The sequence below is a fragment of the Eublepharis macularius genome, chromosome 12, assembly GCF_028583425.1.
Source record: "Eublepharis macularius isolate TG4126 chromosome 12, MPM_Emac_v1.0, whole genome shotgun sequence".
NCBI classification, from domain to species: domain Eukaryota; kingdom Metazoa; phylum Chordata; class Lepidosauria; order Squamata; family Eublepharidae; genus Eublepharis; species Eublepharis macularius.
Genome location: NC_072801.1, coordinates 17,718,114 through 17,736,156, shown reverse-complemented (window position 1 = coordinate 17,736,156; position 18,043 = coordinate 17,718,114). Strand labels below are relative to the sequence as shown.

The 18,043-nt window shown below is 45.3% G+C and overlaps 1 protein-coding gene across 4 annotated transcripts in view; it reads left to right on the top strand.

The window, feature by feature from the left end:
* The window catches only part of SNX29 (sorting nexin 29), a 244,645-nt gene that overhangs the window by 30,201 nt on the left and 196,401 nt on the right, over positions 1-18,043 (top strand). For all 4 annotated transcript variants that reach the window (XM_054995524.1, XM_054995526.1, XM_054995525.1 and 1 more), the window contains exons 12-14: positions 993-1,056; positions 2,148-2,276; positions 16,378-16,460. In XM_054995524.1, the coding sequence (XP_054851499.1) occupies positions 993-1,056; positions 2,148-2,276; positions 16,378-16,460 (276 nt within the window). The remainder of the gene's footprint in view (positions 1-992; positions 1,057-2,147; positions 2,277-16,377; positions 16,461-18,043) is intronic.

Sequence of the window (18,043 nt, the reverse complement as noted above, 5' to 3'; positions counted from 1 at the left end):
TCACCTAGGGCGATTTAAGCTTTAAAAAACTCCCCCTTTGTTCCAGCTGACCCAAAGTGATGTCATTGTGTGGTCCTGAGTTCCACCACCTCTTTTCCCAGAAAAAAAGCCCTGCTGACATGAATAATAAAAATAACAATGTAAGCATCTTGAATATCAATGTCATTAATGGTATTATTTATGCATTTTATCTTGTTTACGTATTGCCATTCAAAGCAGTTTATAGTTTAGAAAATGAGAGGACAAAACTATATTGAGCAGAAATTTGTCTGGGTGTGTTGCTACTGTACACTGTACGCTATTGACTGGACACTGCTCCTCCTAGTCTATTGTGTTATATTTTTCAGGAGTTAGAAGGAAAGAAAGACCAATCTGTAAAACCAAGGAAAGAAATGGTTTTTCTGAGCCTTATCTTCCTAGTGTGCTCAAAAGCTATCTGAGACTAGCTCCTGAACTGAACGGTCTTTAAGAAACAGCTTATTTCACTTTCTAACTCTCCCTCTCAAGAGATGATTACAAACTGTATTTACCTAATCTTTGACTTTCCACAGCGAGTGTTTAAATTAATAACTCACTCTAGAGGGTGTTACGGCACATTTGAAGGTGTATTTCCAAGTACCCTTTTTTCTCTATTTGTATTATAGGTATTCCACTAAAATCTGTCAAATACAAGCTCTTTGAAAGTAAAATATTCTCAGAAGAGCAGTGCATTCAGTCTGTCTGTTTTCTCCAATGGTCTGGTTGCCTGCTGTCCATGGTGAAAAATGTTTAACACCCAACAGCATCAAGATAGAGAGAGGAAATCCTTTCATCTTGACGGTTCTTAGTTTCTAAAAGCATTTGGGGACTTTGGTGGTTCATGTGCTTATAAAAAAAAACTTTACCTTCCCACCTGCTTTTTGAGAATGAATTTAAGAGCTTTTCTGAGTTGCCCATCAAGGTCTGTTTAACCTATGAGAGTAATAGATTTTCCTGCACTTTGTTTTCCTTAGCTGAGCTTCGGCAAGCCATTGTGGCCATGATGTCTAGAAAGCATGAACTGGAAGAGCAGAGCAGGTAAAAAGAGAGTAATACTATGGACATGTCCTTCTGTTATGATCCCTTACAAGAAGGCAACACCCTTCTTGGAGAGGACACATCCCATGTGGGGTAAACCCGTTCAAAATTTTGTTGGAATTCCATGAACATCCGAAACGTTTGGTTGAAACTCTATGAATTTGCCTTAAGGATAATATTGAGGTTAACTTCATGAACCTGGAAGGTTTTGTTGTCAAACATGTGTCTCTTGCTGGAATGGCATGGTGTGCCTCTGTGATCGGATTCCTCGAAAAATGGGTTTCTGACGGAGGCGCTACCTGCAGCTCTTGAATGGGACCGTGCACTTCTACACAAGAGTTCCTCTACACTTCGCTGGGTCCAGGGATCCCAGGGGCCCAGCCCAAGCTCAAAACTTGTTACTATAACATCCATTCATGTCAGTTCACAATGAAAGCAGATTCCCCCCCCCCCTCCCAATCATTCCCAAGACTGCAAATGTGATAAGATTACTGCACTTGGATGGAGAAGATTTAAAAATGTGTACCAGGCCCAGAGAAATTCTGATCCGGTCCTTGCAAGTTCCCCCTTTCACTTTATTTTGCTGAGAAGTAGCACCTCTGATCAGCAGCCATGTGGTAAGTGTTTGCTGTGAGAATGGCATCGCACACTTTTATGGAGGGATTCTTCATGCCCTGTGGTTATGTTCATGTTGGTGGGGCAATGACACAGGGCTGTCACCTTCCTAGAAAGAGGTGCAGCAGTAGAATCAGCTTTGAAAATTGACCTGCCCAGCCATTACGACAACTTTTGGAGGTCATCCTATTTCTTGTGCTTTTGTGTTTTGGCTTAATAAGCAAGCTATAGGAAATGTCAGATGTTTGGGGTGTGTGGGAAAGGCAGTGGCTACCGAGCATTATATACAATACTCATAACTGCGTGAAAAGCTCTGAAAATTCTTAACTGGGCTTCTGAAGCCTCGTTCTGGCTTATTATGCATAGCTGGAATGTACAGGGATGCCGTTCATTCTCTTTGTAGTTTCATTCAATCTATTAACCAAGGTGATGCGCGAATCGCATTCGGCAGCATAACGCTGCATCCCTTTCCTCAGATCTCTGCGGAACTTGCTCGACGGAGAAATGGAACACTCTGCTGGTCTGCGTCAGGAAATAGACAACCTGAAGAAGAAAGTTTCGGAGCAGGAAGAGCGCTATTCAGTGAAGACCCAGGCCTTGGCAAGGTGAGGAAGTGGCATCTCTTTGCTTCCCTCGGCCAGCGTGGGGGTATGTAGGTGGGCAGCTGATGCAGGGAAGAGCTGAAGCTGCCCACTGGTCCAGAAACAGGAGCTAGAGAGGCAGAAAAGGGGCTTGGATGGCTGGAACTCCCTCAAGAGGGGTGCCTGTCGCTCAGGTTAGTGCATGATATGGCTTTATTTTGTTTATTTTCTCACTGAGACCCAAGGCGGATTACACAGTGCAAGTCAATATGATCAGCAGCTAGTACATTCAGTCAACAAATACAATAAGGTATGAGTTGAGCAATTTGGAAATAAGCATACATTTTATGCTGTGTTGAACCAGCAGAGTTTGGATCCCAAGATGATTGGGAACTGTTAGCTTCATCTGTCTTGTCCCCAGTGGCCAGCAAAGACTTCCAAGTGCAGTGGCCTACTGACTTTCAGGATATTTCGAGCTGTCCTTCCTCAACCTTTTCAGGGCTTTTTGGGCCCCCCACCGCCTTTGCTCTTGGGGTATTGGGGGAGACTTTTGAGAGTTCCGGAGGCAAAGGAGTTCACTTAAGGGGTCCCCAATTCAACATCCTCACTGAATCCTGTTGTTGCGTTGTTGGATTTGGGACCTTCCTCTGAAGATCCTGAGGTACTTGGAGCCCTGGGTGTAACAGGGACCCGGGGGTGGGGGGTCCTCTTTCTCTGAGGAGTCTTCATCCCATGCTGAGGATGGCCTTGTGCAGATCCTAACCATGTCATAGGCGATATAGCGTTGTCAGTGTTGGCATGTAGGGGAGGGCGGAATATAAATGTAATAAATTAAATTAAAATGTAGAATGCCTATCCATGGACCAGCTTAGATTCTCTCATTAGCAGGGTTTTTTTTCCTGGGAAAAGAGGTGGCGAAACTCTCAAGAGGGAAATGAGGAAGAGACACACGGGATTCTTTGAAATAATATTATTTTCAAGCACTATTTCTGAGTATTTTCAAGAGGTGCCGGAACTCCGTTCCACCGCGTTCCCCCTAAAAAGAAGCCCTGCAGGGAAATGTTCCCTTTTCCCTGACTTCAGAGGGGTACCCGTTCTTTCTGGCACCTCTTGCAGGCTGGTTAAACCTGCCAGTACTGGACCATTTGTGACACCCATACTATTTACATACATGCTAAATGGAAAATGTACGTTTTTCTGCACTGACTGCAATGACAGGCACATATTTATTTATTTATTTTCAATTTCTATTCTACCCTCCCTGAACTAGCAGGCTCAGGGCGGATTACATTCTGTAAAACAGCACACTGAGAAACTTACATTTTGCAGTTTTAAAACAGCAATACAAAACAGTGCAATATAAATATTTTTAAAAGTACAAGAAAGCAGCGCAGGAGTAATCAAGTTAATCAATCAGTCCGCCACCTAATCCGCCATATTAAAATTACTTCTGCAGTTGGTTAAAAAGTTTGATGGTAGATGTCTCTGGCAGGGAGGGCGTTCACCTCTATTGGGCTGGTGGGGGTCCAGCTTGGCCTCAGCCATACGCCTGGTGGATCATAGGGGTCTTTATACTAAGCATAACCCAGAAACAAACCCAGCGCTGAAGGCGATGGCACAGAGAGTATCTGTCAGTTAATTGGCCCTGATCCAGATGCTATTTGGTCTGTAAAGCAAATGCAAGTTGGAGAAGTAAGTAGGTGACATGGTTGTTGGGAAACAAAAGCTGTAGGAAAAGCAGCCTTGATGTCATCTTAGATCATTGGACCTTAGGGTCTGCAATTCGCCTTCCTTGGGAGCAGCACATCACATCCAAGATGTTGCTTTTTTTGTTGCCTCTCCCCCCCCCGCCCCCGGTCTTCTTCCTCAGCTTTTAAAACTGTGAATCCTAAAAGTGCACTTTGTAATGTTAAGGCGTGAGGGCTTGCAATCAGTAAGTGACTTAATAGATTTGCTAAGCCGGTGTTCCTGTTATAAAGGATCCCCCTTCACTCCCCCACTCTGAGGCAGATTTTCCTGCCAAAATCGAAGTTTGCTCCCTGTGGCTGAACAGCCTCAAGTAGTGTGTCTCTGATTATAGTTTAAAGTTCTTTTTGTCCTACCCTAGAATTGTAGGGTTGAAAAGGACCTTTAGGGTCCTCTAGTCCAAACCCTGCACAATGCAGGAAATTAAAACAGCTACCTCCCCTCCCCGCACCCCCAGTGACCCCTGCTCTATGCCCAGAAGATGGCAAAACACTGCCAGGATCCCTAGCCAAACTGGCCTGGGGAAAATTGCTACCTGACCCCAAGGTGTTGATCGGCCTTACCCTGGGCATGTAAGAAGGGGCCACGAGAACTAAGCACTGATGTAACCCTTCCTGACCTCTCTCTCATGATCCGTCTAGGTTCACAGAATAAGCATTGCTGAGAAGCAGATATTTTTTTGGCTTTTTTAGCCCAGCCCAGAAACTTGATAGGAGAGAAGCAGGAGCCCTCTTTTTCTTTATATGAAATGACACTGGAGGCTGACTAATTCAAAAGAAACAGCAACTTTACTGAACAGGCAGGGATGGAAAATGGGCAGGCAGGGAATGAAATGCTGAGGTAAAATTTTAGGTAGAACAGAGTACTTAGTAGTTTGCTCTCTCTCTTTCTCTCTCTCTCTCTCTCTCTCTCTCTCTCTCTCTCTCTCACACACACACACACACACACACACACACACACACACGTTTTATCTTGGCTGTGTAAACAGGTTTCAACTTGTGCTGGCTTTTATACTTGGACTAATCACTGAAATTCCTCCTTAAGACAGTGTTGTCCCAGTTAAGGCAAACATTCTCTTTTTCCTCACTTCAGAGGGTACCAGTCTAACCATCCTTGTAAGACTTCACACTCTCAACTCCACTCAAAATCCTAACTGATCTGAAAAAAATCCTGGCAGCACCAACTGTCATTCTGACTAGCCAGTCAGAGAGAGGGAGGGAGCAACCTGTCAATCAGTATCCCTCCTAGGCAGTTGTTAACTCCTTCCACTCTCTGAGTGCTCCACTTAGGTAACCTTTCATTAAAGTTAATTCCGTCACACCTGTAAAAATGTACCTTGTTTTTCCAGCAGTTGCCATTGTATCTTTGTTAGGCTATTTGCTGTTACAACCTGAATGTTTGGTTTTGAAATTGGCTCCAGACCACTGCAACCTTGAACTCTCTTTATATCAGTAGCAGTATTTCCATCCACACTGACTTCTATTGGAGTCTTCCTGTGCTCCTGCAGCGTATAGGAACACTTCCAACAGTTTTAGGAGGGGAAAATTCAATATCATCCAATGTTTATACAAATAGGTCAGCTGTCAGCCTCAATGCAGCAGGCAAATGTATCTAAGGGTTTGCAGCAAAACCTTACAAAATAACAAAGTGGGACTCAAGTGTTAGATTACATTCTCTCCAGTTGTGTGACAGGCACTTTGTAAACTTGTGTGTGCCGTGTTCAATTTTGGCTGCTGCAGTACATAAACGGGGTAGTCCCTTACGTTGATTCTGATCTAAATCAAAGTCGATTGCAATGTTGTGTTTGGCTTAGCCCTGGGAACTTGCTTTTGTTTCCCACAAGAATCAGGGACTGTTGTATGCATTTACATAGCTTGTCTTGTACTCAGGCGCAGCTATATCTTTATGCTAAAAAAATTTGTGGAGAAAGTATCGGTATTCCTGCAATGTTGCTAACCTCCACAAATAACTGGTTGCATGAGTGATATATTTATTTACTTCATTTATGCCCTACCTTTCTCCCAGACGGGGAACCAAAGTGGCTTACATTGTCCTCCTCGCCTCCATTTTATTATGACAACAACCCTGGTTAGGATAGGCTGAAAGACAATGACTGGCCCAGGGTCACCCTGTGTGCTTCCATGGCAGAACATGCTTTTGAACCTTGGTCTTCCAGATCCAAGTCTGACACGCTTAACCACTACGCACACCGGCGCTCTGCAAATGATCTTCTTGCAGAAACAGTAAAATGTGGGAATGTCCATCTTAGTCAAGATCACTTATTTCCTTCCATGAACAAAAACATCAAAACCTCTCTATTTTTTTTTACATTGCAAGCTAGAAGTACCATCTGTGTATTTATGAGGTCTATCACTATAGGACAGGCTTCACGACTGTCCCTGTTGGTATGTTATCAAACAGTAGAACTGTTTTGTGATCTCTCACTGCAATGGACTTGCTCTTGGAGGAGGGAGGTGTCTCCATCCAGAACCCTTTCAAAATTGGCCATAAACATGTATGCAAGTATAATATCATGAAACTGAAATAATGAAAGTGCTTTTGGCTTGACCTTCAGATATTTGTTATTTATTTAAGATATTTATCCCTGTTTTTCTCCCTAAGGGAGCGCCCAAAACAGTGTACAATGTTGTTTTCCTCTCCTCCCTTTTTAGCCTCAGCTACTCACAGTGACTGTAGCAGTTGCAGTTCTCAGTTTGGTGAAGACCGGCTTTCTGTTTATGATAAAGTTTTGTGGAGTCTTCCAAAAAAGTACACTCGTAAGCATAAGCGTTTGAACATTCCCCCTCCTCCCTGCTTTCCCAGGTTCTTGTTAGTTCATTCTTGAGACTGTCTTTCCTACTTCCTTGTAAACTTATCATTTGAAAGGACAAGGAACGGAATTGGAAGAGGCCCGTCATCCTCTAGAACTATGACATCGTACTTGACAGCCCATTACAAAGATGTGTGTTCTTTTGAGCTAAAAGAAGGCAGTGGTTTCAACCTAGAAATCTGAGGCAAATAAACTGAGAGATGGGAGGAATGTCATAGTCTCTCTCATTTAAATTAGTTGGAGAAAAAGGTTTGTGATGCTTTTTAAAAAAAGGATTTAACAAATCGGTGGAGGATAGGTCACGTCTGCTTTAAGCGTCAGGTGATGCCATGATGCTCTTGGTGGATATCTGTGCTTAGAGCAAGTGGGCACCGGGAGCTTTGCCTAGGCTGCTTGGTCTGGCCGGATGGCAACCATCTCTCCTTGCCTTACCCTTATTAAAAAGACACCATAAGAAAATGCAAGAAGAGAGCTGCCACCATATTCAGTGGCATTCTAGGCTTTGCGGAATATTTGGTGATATTTGACCGAAGCCAAAGAATAGCTGGTCAGTGACCCAGTCTATTGACCAGCACGCCAACCCTGTTAGTGGATTGTGAGCCCCATCTGCTGAGTTGTGGGCTCCTCTAGAACCTCCATTTCTTTGCGGCTTATTGGAAGAGCCTGCTAGTAGTGTGCACGTGTTGAGACCGAGGGTGCCATGCCTTCTGGTTCTCCTCGCCCATGCACACACCTGAGGTCAACAGAACAGTGAGTTGAGTTCGTTCCTAGCTGCAGAGGGTTCTTTTTAGCACGGGCAAGTTCAGGCATCGTCTTGCCACAGGTGAGTATCCTTGCCTTCTTTCTCTTGCGTGCCCTGCCCTACTGCTGGCTGATCCTCCAGTGGTCAATGCATGCTTGCAGTGCAAATCCAAATGAATTTATTGCATGTGGCCATAAGGCCTTCACAATCCACAGCCATTCATTAAAAAACAAAAAAATAGAAGAATACAGATATAATTACATGCATATAAATAAAATTACTATAAAATGCATTTTACCTAAAATGTAAACATTAAACAACATTAAAACCGAATGGTTTATAGCAGCTTATAAGACAACAATCTATACCAGGTGTTTACTCTCCTGGTTACCACATTTGCCCTTATTTTCCTAGCACCCAGGGCATAGAGGGCCATCCTATTCGAATGCATGCTTGCAGTGGAAAGCACCCCCCCCCACACACACACACATTTACTGTGGACATAATAACTCTGCTGGATGGCACAGTGCCGGATGTCATGTGACTGATGTCAGGGCTTGTCGCTGCTGCCGCTGGGCGGGGCCCCAGCTGGGCCGGCCCTGACATCAGAGGGGTGCCAGGGATACTGCAGGACCCTGCTCTGTGGATAGAGGGGCGGTATACATCACCCAGACTCCCTCTCAGTCCACTCGCTGGCCTGCTCAACCTGGCCTGCTTACCCCCTGCGTCCTCCCTCATCTCCTCCTCCCAGAACTCTCCTCCAAGCCTCCACTCTCACACTGCTCTGCTCTCACTCCACACCATCACTCCTTATTCACACTCACCACCTCAGAGCTCTTCCTAGCCACCTTATATAGGGTTTCCTTTCCCCGCCCTGCCCTCCTTCTAGGATTGTTCCCGCTCCTGACTTGGCCCAGCTGTGCCTTCCCTCAGGTGTTTCCCTCCTACCACTAATCCCTTCTTGGCTTCCTTGCCTTGCTGGCAGGATGGGGTTGAATGCAAGCCATCCCCAGCTGAGGTCTCCTTGGCCTTGCTCACGAAGAGCTGCCCCAGTAGGCCTTTGTGCTGCTGAGCATGCCTGGCCTTGCTCGCGAGGAACTGCCCCAGCCGGCTTCTGTGCTGCTGAGCATGCCTGGCCTTGCTCGCGAGGAGCTGCCCTGGCCAGCTTCTGGGCTGCCTGCTCATTGATGCCGGGCGGGGCTACCCATCTCCTCCCCCAGAATGCCTGTGGCAGCTCCACCTGGAGGGGCTTGGCTCCTAGCACCTCCTGAGCCAGGCTGCTGTCCTCTAGCCAGGGTGTGGCTCTGGGCTGTAGTAGCTGCTTCTCCTCCTTGGCAGGTAAGGGCTCTGTTTGGGCTGTTGCTGGGTCCCTGTTCCCCCTGCCTTGGCCCTTTGCCTCTGTCCTGCTTAGCCCCCTCTCTTTCCCCTGGAGGGTTGGACTGGCTGGTCTCCTCCTGCTCCCCCCAGCCCTCTGAGGCTTGGGCCTTTCACCTCTTCCCCCTGGAGTGGGCAGGTTCTGGACCTGGTTGCTGGCTGGGATGGTAGGGCCACTGCCTCCCGGTTGCCTCCCACTGTTCCCTCCTGGCAAGTCTGGGGGCTGGGACCCAGACTCCGGACAACTGACACCAACAGGATTTCCTGTCTTGTGCCTGCAGTTCACTGGGGTCCCAAGTCTCAAAAGACTGAAGACAGCTACTATGCTTGTCCATCAGTACACTGAACACGAACAGGGCAAGAGCACTGCTGAGATTTTTCAGTATTGCTTGTGCAGGAGACTTTCTGTGTGGACTATTCTTGTGCAGCATGTAAAGAAAATCCATCTGGGTTGTTTAATCAGTGGCTCTTCCTCCAGACCAAAAGTTCCTTGTATTGAAGGAGGAATCTGTACTGGGTTAAGTGGCATGGAAGGTTACGACCCTTGGTGGAGTGGAGCCGTGGCTCAGTGGCAGAGCTTTCGCTGTGCATCAGGTGGTTTCAGGTTCAGTACCCAGCATCTCGAGATTAAAATATAATCACATTGTAAGTGATGTGAAAGACATGAAACCTTGAAGAGCTGCTATTAGTCAAAGTAGACAATATTGACCTAGGTAGACCAATAATGGCCCATATCAATATAAAGCAGCTTCATTTGTATGTGTCTTTGTGCATCTCAGATCAAACACCTTCTCTCCTCTGGTGGGTAGTAGTGCTAGTCTGCAGTAGAACAAGAAGATTTGAGTCCAGTAGCACCTTAAAGACAACAACATTTTCAAGGTATAAACATTTGAGAGACAAAGCTCTCTAATGAAGGGAGCTTTGCCTCTTGAACGCTTATATCCTGGAAATCCTGTTGGCCTCTAATGTGCTACTGGCCTCAAGTCTTGCTCTTCTCTCCTCGGGAGCTTGCCCGAATGGCCTTTGTAACTTTGAAACAATAGAGGTACGAATCTTTAATTAAAACTCCTTTCATGGTTGGGCTAAGATCGGTGGGAATGAAATCTACATAAGCCAATTAGAGAAAGAGAAAATTGAATCTTTTGTTTCATATATATTTTGTTCAGGTTGCAGATAATTAATGGCTGGCAGGTAACAAATGGCTAATGAAAAATGGCTGCTGTGAATTATGGGGACCTGTTTTTAAATGAATTAATTCTTGTGCTCAGTACATTCCGTCTTGGACTAAATTCTCTGAGCTCATATTGTTGTGTGGCAGAATTGGAAGTGTTATTCTTCAGCAAACATTAATTGGGAAATGTTGTGGGTGCATGACAAATATATATTCTTTGCCCAAACTTTCTGTTAAAATCTACCTACCTACCTGAGAATTTATTAAAAAGTATTCTTGAATTATTTAATGGAGACTAGTTAACGCTGTGTAACACGATTTTTTAAATTTTATTTTTGTGTGAACGTACCAACTTACAAAACCCACATAGTCCATTTTGAACTCGATCATGTGTAAAGCAGGCCCTCCACAACTGATAGCGAGTGCACATTTTTTTACAAAAATGAGCCTAAAACTATAAAAGTCAGATCTAATCAGGTCAGAGTCTGGTCATGCATTTATGATATTCCTTGGAAAATTTCTGAATTGAAATTCCCTCTGCATTATTGAGTCCTAAGATAGGCTTTCCGTAGCCTAATGGGCACTTCTGTCTGTCAAAAGCTTCAAACTTTGCTCATGAGAGTGGTGGGACAGGAGATGTGCATATAATAGTATGTGTTCCTGTGCATAAGTAGTGATTGTGTGTGTGTTATGTGCCGTCAAGTTGCCTCTGACTTATGGCGACCCTGCAAAGGAAAGATCTCCAGAACTTCCTATTATTAACAGGCTTGCTCAGATTCTGCAAACTGGAGGATGTGGCTTTTTTATTGAGTCCAGCCATCTCCTTTTAGGTCTTCCTCTTTTCCTACTGCCTTCCAATTTTCTCAGCATTATTAACTTTTCCAGAGAATCTTGACTTCTCATGAAGTGACCAAAGCACGATAGCTTTAGTCTTCTCATTTTAGCTTCTAAGGAGAATTCAGGCTTGATTTGATCTAGTATCCACTTATTTGTCTTTTTGGCTGTCCACGGTATCCGCAAAACTCTCCTCTAGCACCACATTTCTAATGAATCAGTTTTGCAGGCCATCTCTGAGAGGAGGAGGAGAGCTAGGAGGCAAGGCGAGACAACCATGATGGAGTTCAAAGAGGCCACAACTTTATTGATTTACAGCTCGTGGAGCATTGGTGCTGCATAGGGCACTGATCCGAACATTGGCCGACCCGCCTGCCCGCTGATGACCACCACACCCCCTCAGACCCCAGCTGAGGGGCGGGGGGAACTATGGGATGATAATTAGGGGAATACCACATGGGTGTACACCCCTGTGTGGATCCCCTGCAGACGTGACAGCCCCCGAGCTGGGCATGCACCTGCCATGCTCCACTCCGCAGACCCCTCAAGGGGATCCCCATAATAAGGAAACTGAGCTCACGGGTCCTGTTTCCCCCCAAACGGATCAGTGCCCAATGCCCACACTGCCTGATTTCTCCAAAGTTGTGACAAAAGGGAGGGCTGGGTGGGATGCTGGTCAAGATCCAAGCGTCGAGGGGCGGGAGTCGCCTCCCTTTTAAAGAAGTGGCGGTGGACCTGCGCAGAAAGCGTGCCTCCCAGGTCCTCAGCCCTCTTCCTTCCCCTTGCCGCTGGGGCCAGCCTGCTTTGATTGGCTAGCGCTGGCATTTGAATCTGGGCTGCATGGGCTCTGCTTCCACCAAGGCCGCTGGAAGCCCACGCTGCTCTCAAATGTAGCGGCTGCCCAGCATCCTGCCATCTTCCTGCGCGGCCCGTAACTGATCCCCCCAGTTAAGTCTGGGAGTCTGCATTTCTTCCTGTCAGCTTTCTTCACTGTCCAACTTTCACATCCATACATAGTAATAGAGAATACCATAGTTTGGATTATCTTGATTCTCAGAGAGACATCTTTATCTTTAAGGATCTTCTCTAGCTCCCTCACAGCTGCTCTTACAAGTCTCAATCTTCTTCTGATTTCTTCACTGCAGTCTCCCTGTTGGTTGACGATTGAGCCAAGGAATAGAAAATCTTGAACAATTTCTGTTTTCTCATTGCCAACTTTAAAATTGTGTAATTCCTCAGTAGTAGTATGTCATCATACCTAAAAGAGCAGCTAGTGCCAATCAAAAAAGGCTGTCCCTGGGCAAGGGTAAGGGTCTTTGCATCCTTGGGAAACCCTCCAGGTATGCAGATAAATACAAAATGCAAAGTAATGCCCTAGCCAACGGCTTGATCAGGACTGAGTGTATTCGAGGAGGCATAGTATGTTAAGAGCGACTAAGAGTTCATTAAAGGGGGAGAAGGTTGGGGACTGGGGAGAAACTGACCTGCTCCAAGCCCCTGAAAGCTTATAGAATGCCAGAGAGAGAGATGGGATAGGTGAGTGGGAGGAGGTAGATTTTGCCACACTGGTTTTCCCCTCCCCACCATTCCTTGTAGGACATCTCCTTGCGTATTTTCTTCATGTGTTTCTGTGCATAAATTATACATGCACACCTTAGTCTCTGCTATGGAAGCAGCATCTGAAATTGTGTATATTTATAAAACTCAGCCCCCTCCAAAAGATGATGCAAAAGGTAAATATAATTTCCACTAAGGAAGCTGCATAACTCTTGTTTGATTTTGATGTAATAAGGGTAAGCAATCCGGTTGGAGTGGCGCTTTGTTCCCACCTCAGCTGCTTTGTCTATGTAATCACATACAGGAAACAAGAGTAATAAACTGTGTAGAAACTTCAAGAGCTTCATTAAAATTTCATAGTTGTGTAATGTATATTGATCTCGGCAAAGGGTTTTCTAAAGTTTCACAAAGGGCTGGATTGAGCTGACTTGCACCGATCTGATATCTGACTTGACACATCTGTAATTACGGAAGAGAAAAGAATATAGCAGCCAACTAATTTCCCAGTAAATTCCAAGAGGACCTTTCTTTGGGGGAGAGTCTTTCTAAGGTCATTTTTATATAGTTGTTATTCTTCATCCCCTCCAGTTGAACACATGGTAAAATGTTTCCTGGACTTGTACAAGCAACAATTGCAACTAACTTGGCCTTGTAAATGGAGTGAAACAGTTTTTTGCCAGTCTGCTCTGGACACTCTATCTCACTCTCTATGGGTGTTGGAATGTCCTTTATAAACAGGGCTCATTTTGAGGGGGAACGCACAGGAACGCAGTTCCGGCAGTTCCCCAAAGAGGTCACATGTCAGGTGGCCCCGCCCACCTCTCGGCCATTTTGGGCCCGTTTTGGCCTGGATTGGGGCCAAAATGGCCTGGATCGAGCCTCTGACGGGTGGTGGATCACTCTCCCGCTCAGCAGCGGCCCGATCCTAACCATTTTGGGCCCCTTTTCAGCCATTTTCATCCCCTTTTTGCCATTTTGGGCCTCATTTTAACCCTGAATGGCCAGGATTGGATTCAAAACAGCCAGGATAGGTGATGTCAAGGGGCATGCCATATGCTAATGAGTTATGCTAATGAGTTCCTCCAGCTCTTTTTCTGTGAAATGACCTCTGTTTATAAAACTGGGTATGTCAAGGGCCAACATACCAAAATCTCTTTATATGGCAAGGGGTCATGTCAGGGGCTACACCTGGCTTGTAAAATGCTGCTTCATCCCAGCAACCTCCCAACTTCCTCCCCATACCTCCCTTACCCAGTGATCTATCTCCAGCCACTGCTTCCCTTTCTCTCCCTCTCTCCACCACCTCCCTGTTCCAAAGGTTACACTTCTGCCACCACCTCCCATGTCCCAGATTGAAGCACTTGCTATATTCAGTTCCCCTTTTTCTGTTCAGAACCTTGAGCCATCCAGAAGCTTCAGCTACCTCGGAGAAGAAGAGAGCAATGTTTGAGAATGCTGTAATATATGTATCATCATAAGCTTTGTGCCCTGACCTGGATAGCCCAGGAAGTCTGATCTCTGAAGCTAAGCAGGGTTGGCCTTGGTTAGTATAATTGGATGGGAGACTCCTCAAAGAGACCAAGGATGCAACGGTGGGCAATGACAAACCGCTTGTGTTAGTCTCTTGCCTGAAAGCCCCAGCAGAGGCCGCCGTAAGTCAGCTATGACTTGAATGCATTTCCCACCACCAAGCTTTATGCATGAACAATTTCTGTTCATGTTAATTAGATACATGCATGTTAATGAGATACATGTGCCTTTGCAAAGTTTGGTGATAGCAGCTGTGGAAACTTAGCTTGAACTATGAGTTGGCAAGGCCCTGGTTCGAATCTCCATCTCTGCTTTGAAATGACTAGGAAGGACCTCTTTTTCAACCTCCGCTCCCCATCTGTAATACAGAGGTGACAGTGACTCTCCCTTAGAGGGCTGTTGTAAGGATTGCAGTCGAGATGAAGCGCTTTGAAGGCCCTGTGTAAGAATTTTGCAGAGGGCTGTAAGCCTTGCCTCTTGACTTTGGAAGCCGGATGGATAATTTCAGGAACCAGATGGGGCCGAGTAGAACTTTCAAACATGCCTTCACCAACATAAGCCCAAGAAACCTACTTTTTAAAAAAGCCAAGAATGAGATTTATTGGATACTAAAATCTGCACCAATACCAAATCCTTCACCTGTGCAGAATCGCAATCCCCCACAGCCATGCTTATGATATGTTACCTGTAAACCTCCTTCATTTGCTAAGATTATGCTGGAGAGGTAAGGACCAGGATCAGGGTGGTGGAATATGGCTCCAACATATCTGCTTTGTATTATTCCTTTGTAAACGGAGCCTACACACCTACATACAAGTTGTTGGTTTTCTCTGTGAACTGGTGCCCAGAACAGTGGTCATCAGTGAATGACATGGAGGCTGGATTGAGGCCATCAGGGAATAACCCGCTTCTCCCTCCATGTATTGATTGCCGCCAGAGCCAGGTCATCTAGATAGACTGATAAATTGATCGATCAATCTGCAGGTCCAGTGGCACCTTAGAGACCAACAAGATTTGCTTATACCCTGAAAATCTTGCTGCTCTCTAAGATGTCACTGAACTCAAATCCTACTGAATAGATCAGCATTCTCCAGTTCTCTAAATGTTTGTACTGATGTGTCTGCCTGTGACACTATCAAGATCTCTCTGCACACAGCAACATTTTGCAACAGTTGTCATCCTAAGCATTTAAGTTTTTAGGTTAGGTTGCAAGATACTGTGGCTTGGATCCTATACTGCCTTTCCATTAGTGTTTCTCTTTGTCCATTGCCATTGTCCTCTGCTATGGAGCGCTAGGCATTTCCCCTTTTGGAGCAGAAAAGTACTCCACGTAAGAGCAAAATGATCCACAGCAGTGATCCACCACCTCAAGTGGACGAATAGGAGAGTAAGTGGAAAGAAAGTAGAGGATTCTAGCTGGTGTTGACTGCCCCAAGAAGCAAAGGAAGAATGCCATCTAAGCACCCCTCCTGTCTAGATGCACCAGTGTATGCCTGCTTCCTGCAAGTTCCAGATTTCCTTTCACTACTCTGTTGAAGTTAGTGTATTCTCACAGAACTCTGAATGGGGAAGTGCCTGCATGCTTTTTGTGCACACAGCAGTTCCCAGAGCAGGGCCCCCCAACCCCCTGGGCCGCACAGGAGGTGAGTGGTGGGCGAGCGCAGAGCCAGCCCCAGGGAGCAGGCAAGGTAGGGACCGTCTTGTTGCAAGAAAACAAGCTCAGGGCTCCCACTGATTCTGCAGTGTGGTGAGTTGTATCATTATTTCATTATATCTTATAATGTAATAATAGAAATAAAGTGCACAATTGTATCATCCCAAAACCACCACCACCACCCCCGGTCTGTGGAAAAATTGTCTTCCATGACACCGGTCCCTGGTGCCAAAAAGGTTGGGAACCGCTGTCCTAGAGTCTTGAGATGGAGCTGATTGTATCAATAAATCACCTACTGCCTTATGCTAATTTGCTCATATACCGGTTAGCGACAGCGTCTATTCCTGTGCGCCAGAGTTTTGTCCCGGTGAATCTAAGCTAATCAGAAAGTCTTTCAGTGTAGGGGAAGATCTTTCAGAGAGAGACTCCTTGTGCTGGAGGTCTGGTTCTACACTTATTTGAGTTCAAGTGGTAGGATACAACCAGGTAGTTGCAGCATATGATGTATCCAGGTAGTGGTGTATTTTGGTTTAGTGGCTTTATTAAAATATTTGAACCATGTCATGTCTCTTGGCTCAAAGCAGCTTGTAGTGTTTGGTAACTTGGTTCGGAATATATATGTCTCACTCCTTTTTTTTTTTTGATGAAGCAACAATATTAATTTCACTCCTGTTTTTGAACTTGTAGAGAAAATGAGGTCCTAAAAGTACAACTAAAGAAATATGTTGGAGCTGTCCAGATGCTGAAAAGGGAAGGTCAAACTGCAGAAGGTGAGTGTAAACTGTCCACCAAACACAAACAAACACACACACACACACACTCCTTCCATTTGTGACATTATATGACATAGCTGCTAATGAGTCATTGACACATCCATTCACGAGAGGGAGGATAGAATAGATACTCTCTGCTCGTTAGCCCAGAGCAGTTTTATGCAATAATTTTACGTGACAAACGAGGCTGTTGCAGTGCTCATTTACCCGCCCCCCCCCACCCCGTAAGCTTTGTCAAAAGAGCATTAGATGGTTCGAGCTTGCCAATCTTGAGTGTGTTGTGAACAAGAGATAAGGCAGCTTCCTTTTGTGTGTGCGCACACATCTCTCTATTATTTATATGGTAGTTGCAGTAGGTGCTCTTTCAGATCCCTACAGGAGCCAAGTCTCTTCTTTGAAAAGACGACAAGCCCTTCTTATGGCTTAAGAGGCTGCTGTTTCTGCCTCAGTGAAAAGCAGTTTCTTCCTTTGAAACACTTCTTGATAATGTGTTACACAGTGTGAGGAGTACATTCATGTGTGTATAAATATATAAGTTGTACATGGAATTCATGAAGCTCGTGCCCGCGTTCTCAAAGTGTTAGGTCACTGCCCACCTGCCGCAATACTCTAAGCAGTATGGTCTGGCGGCTGGATCACTTGCAGCTCTGTGTGTGAGACTTGTTTTAAAGGCTGCCTGGAAGCTGCGTTTGGTTCAGAAAGTAGAAGCAAGGCTGCTAGTCGGTAAGGATCGAATGCAACATATCTTGTTAGTCCTTAAACGGCTTCCCAGGCTGCCAATGCGTTTCCAAAGGGCTGGTTTAAAGCTCCGAATGGTTTGGGGCCTGGACAACTGAAGTACCGTCTGCTCTCATCTGAACCTCACCTGGGCCGTGAGATTATTCTTTGAGGCCCTTTTCTGGGTGTCCTCAACTCAGAGGTGAGAGGAGTGGCTATTAGGGACAGGGCCTTTTCTATGGTGGCACCTGGTTTGTGGGATTCCTCCCCACACCAGTTCACTGGGCACCTGCTTTTACTGATCGTCAGGTGAACTTTGCATTCATCAATATTCTGTTATAATCATTAGATTTTTTTTGTATTAAACTTCTTTCACGTTTAACTCCATTTTTTTAAAAAAAATTGTTCGTTAGCAGCCAGAAATAGAGGGGGAACAAGGGGACCAGTGCAGAAACTGAGTGGGAGCTGCATGTCTGGCTATCTCTTTTTTATGAGACAGGAGCAAGATCTGGCTCCAAGAGTCCCTTAAAAACCAACTAGATCTCCAAGGTATGAACTTTTGAGTTCAAACAAGAAGTGGTTCCAGCAAACCCATACTTCCGAGATCTGATAATTTTTTGACGTTTGGGAATTCCCTAAATGCCTGTCTAGTGTTTATTTAGCAATGCTGAGACTCTGAAGGGATTCAGTACGTTGTACATGTTGCTTATTCTGTTATTATCAGTTTTTATATTGAGCAGTTATTAATGTTGACACCATGTTGTACAATTATTATAAATACATTTATAAAGGGGGGGAGGTATTTTTTTAAAAATCACGCTCTTGAGCAAAGGAGGACACAGTGAGATGGGTAAATGAGGAAA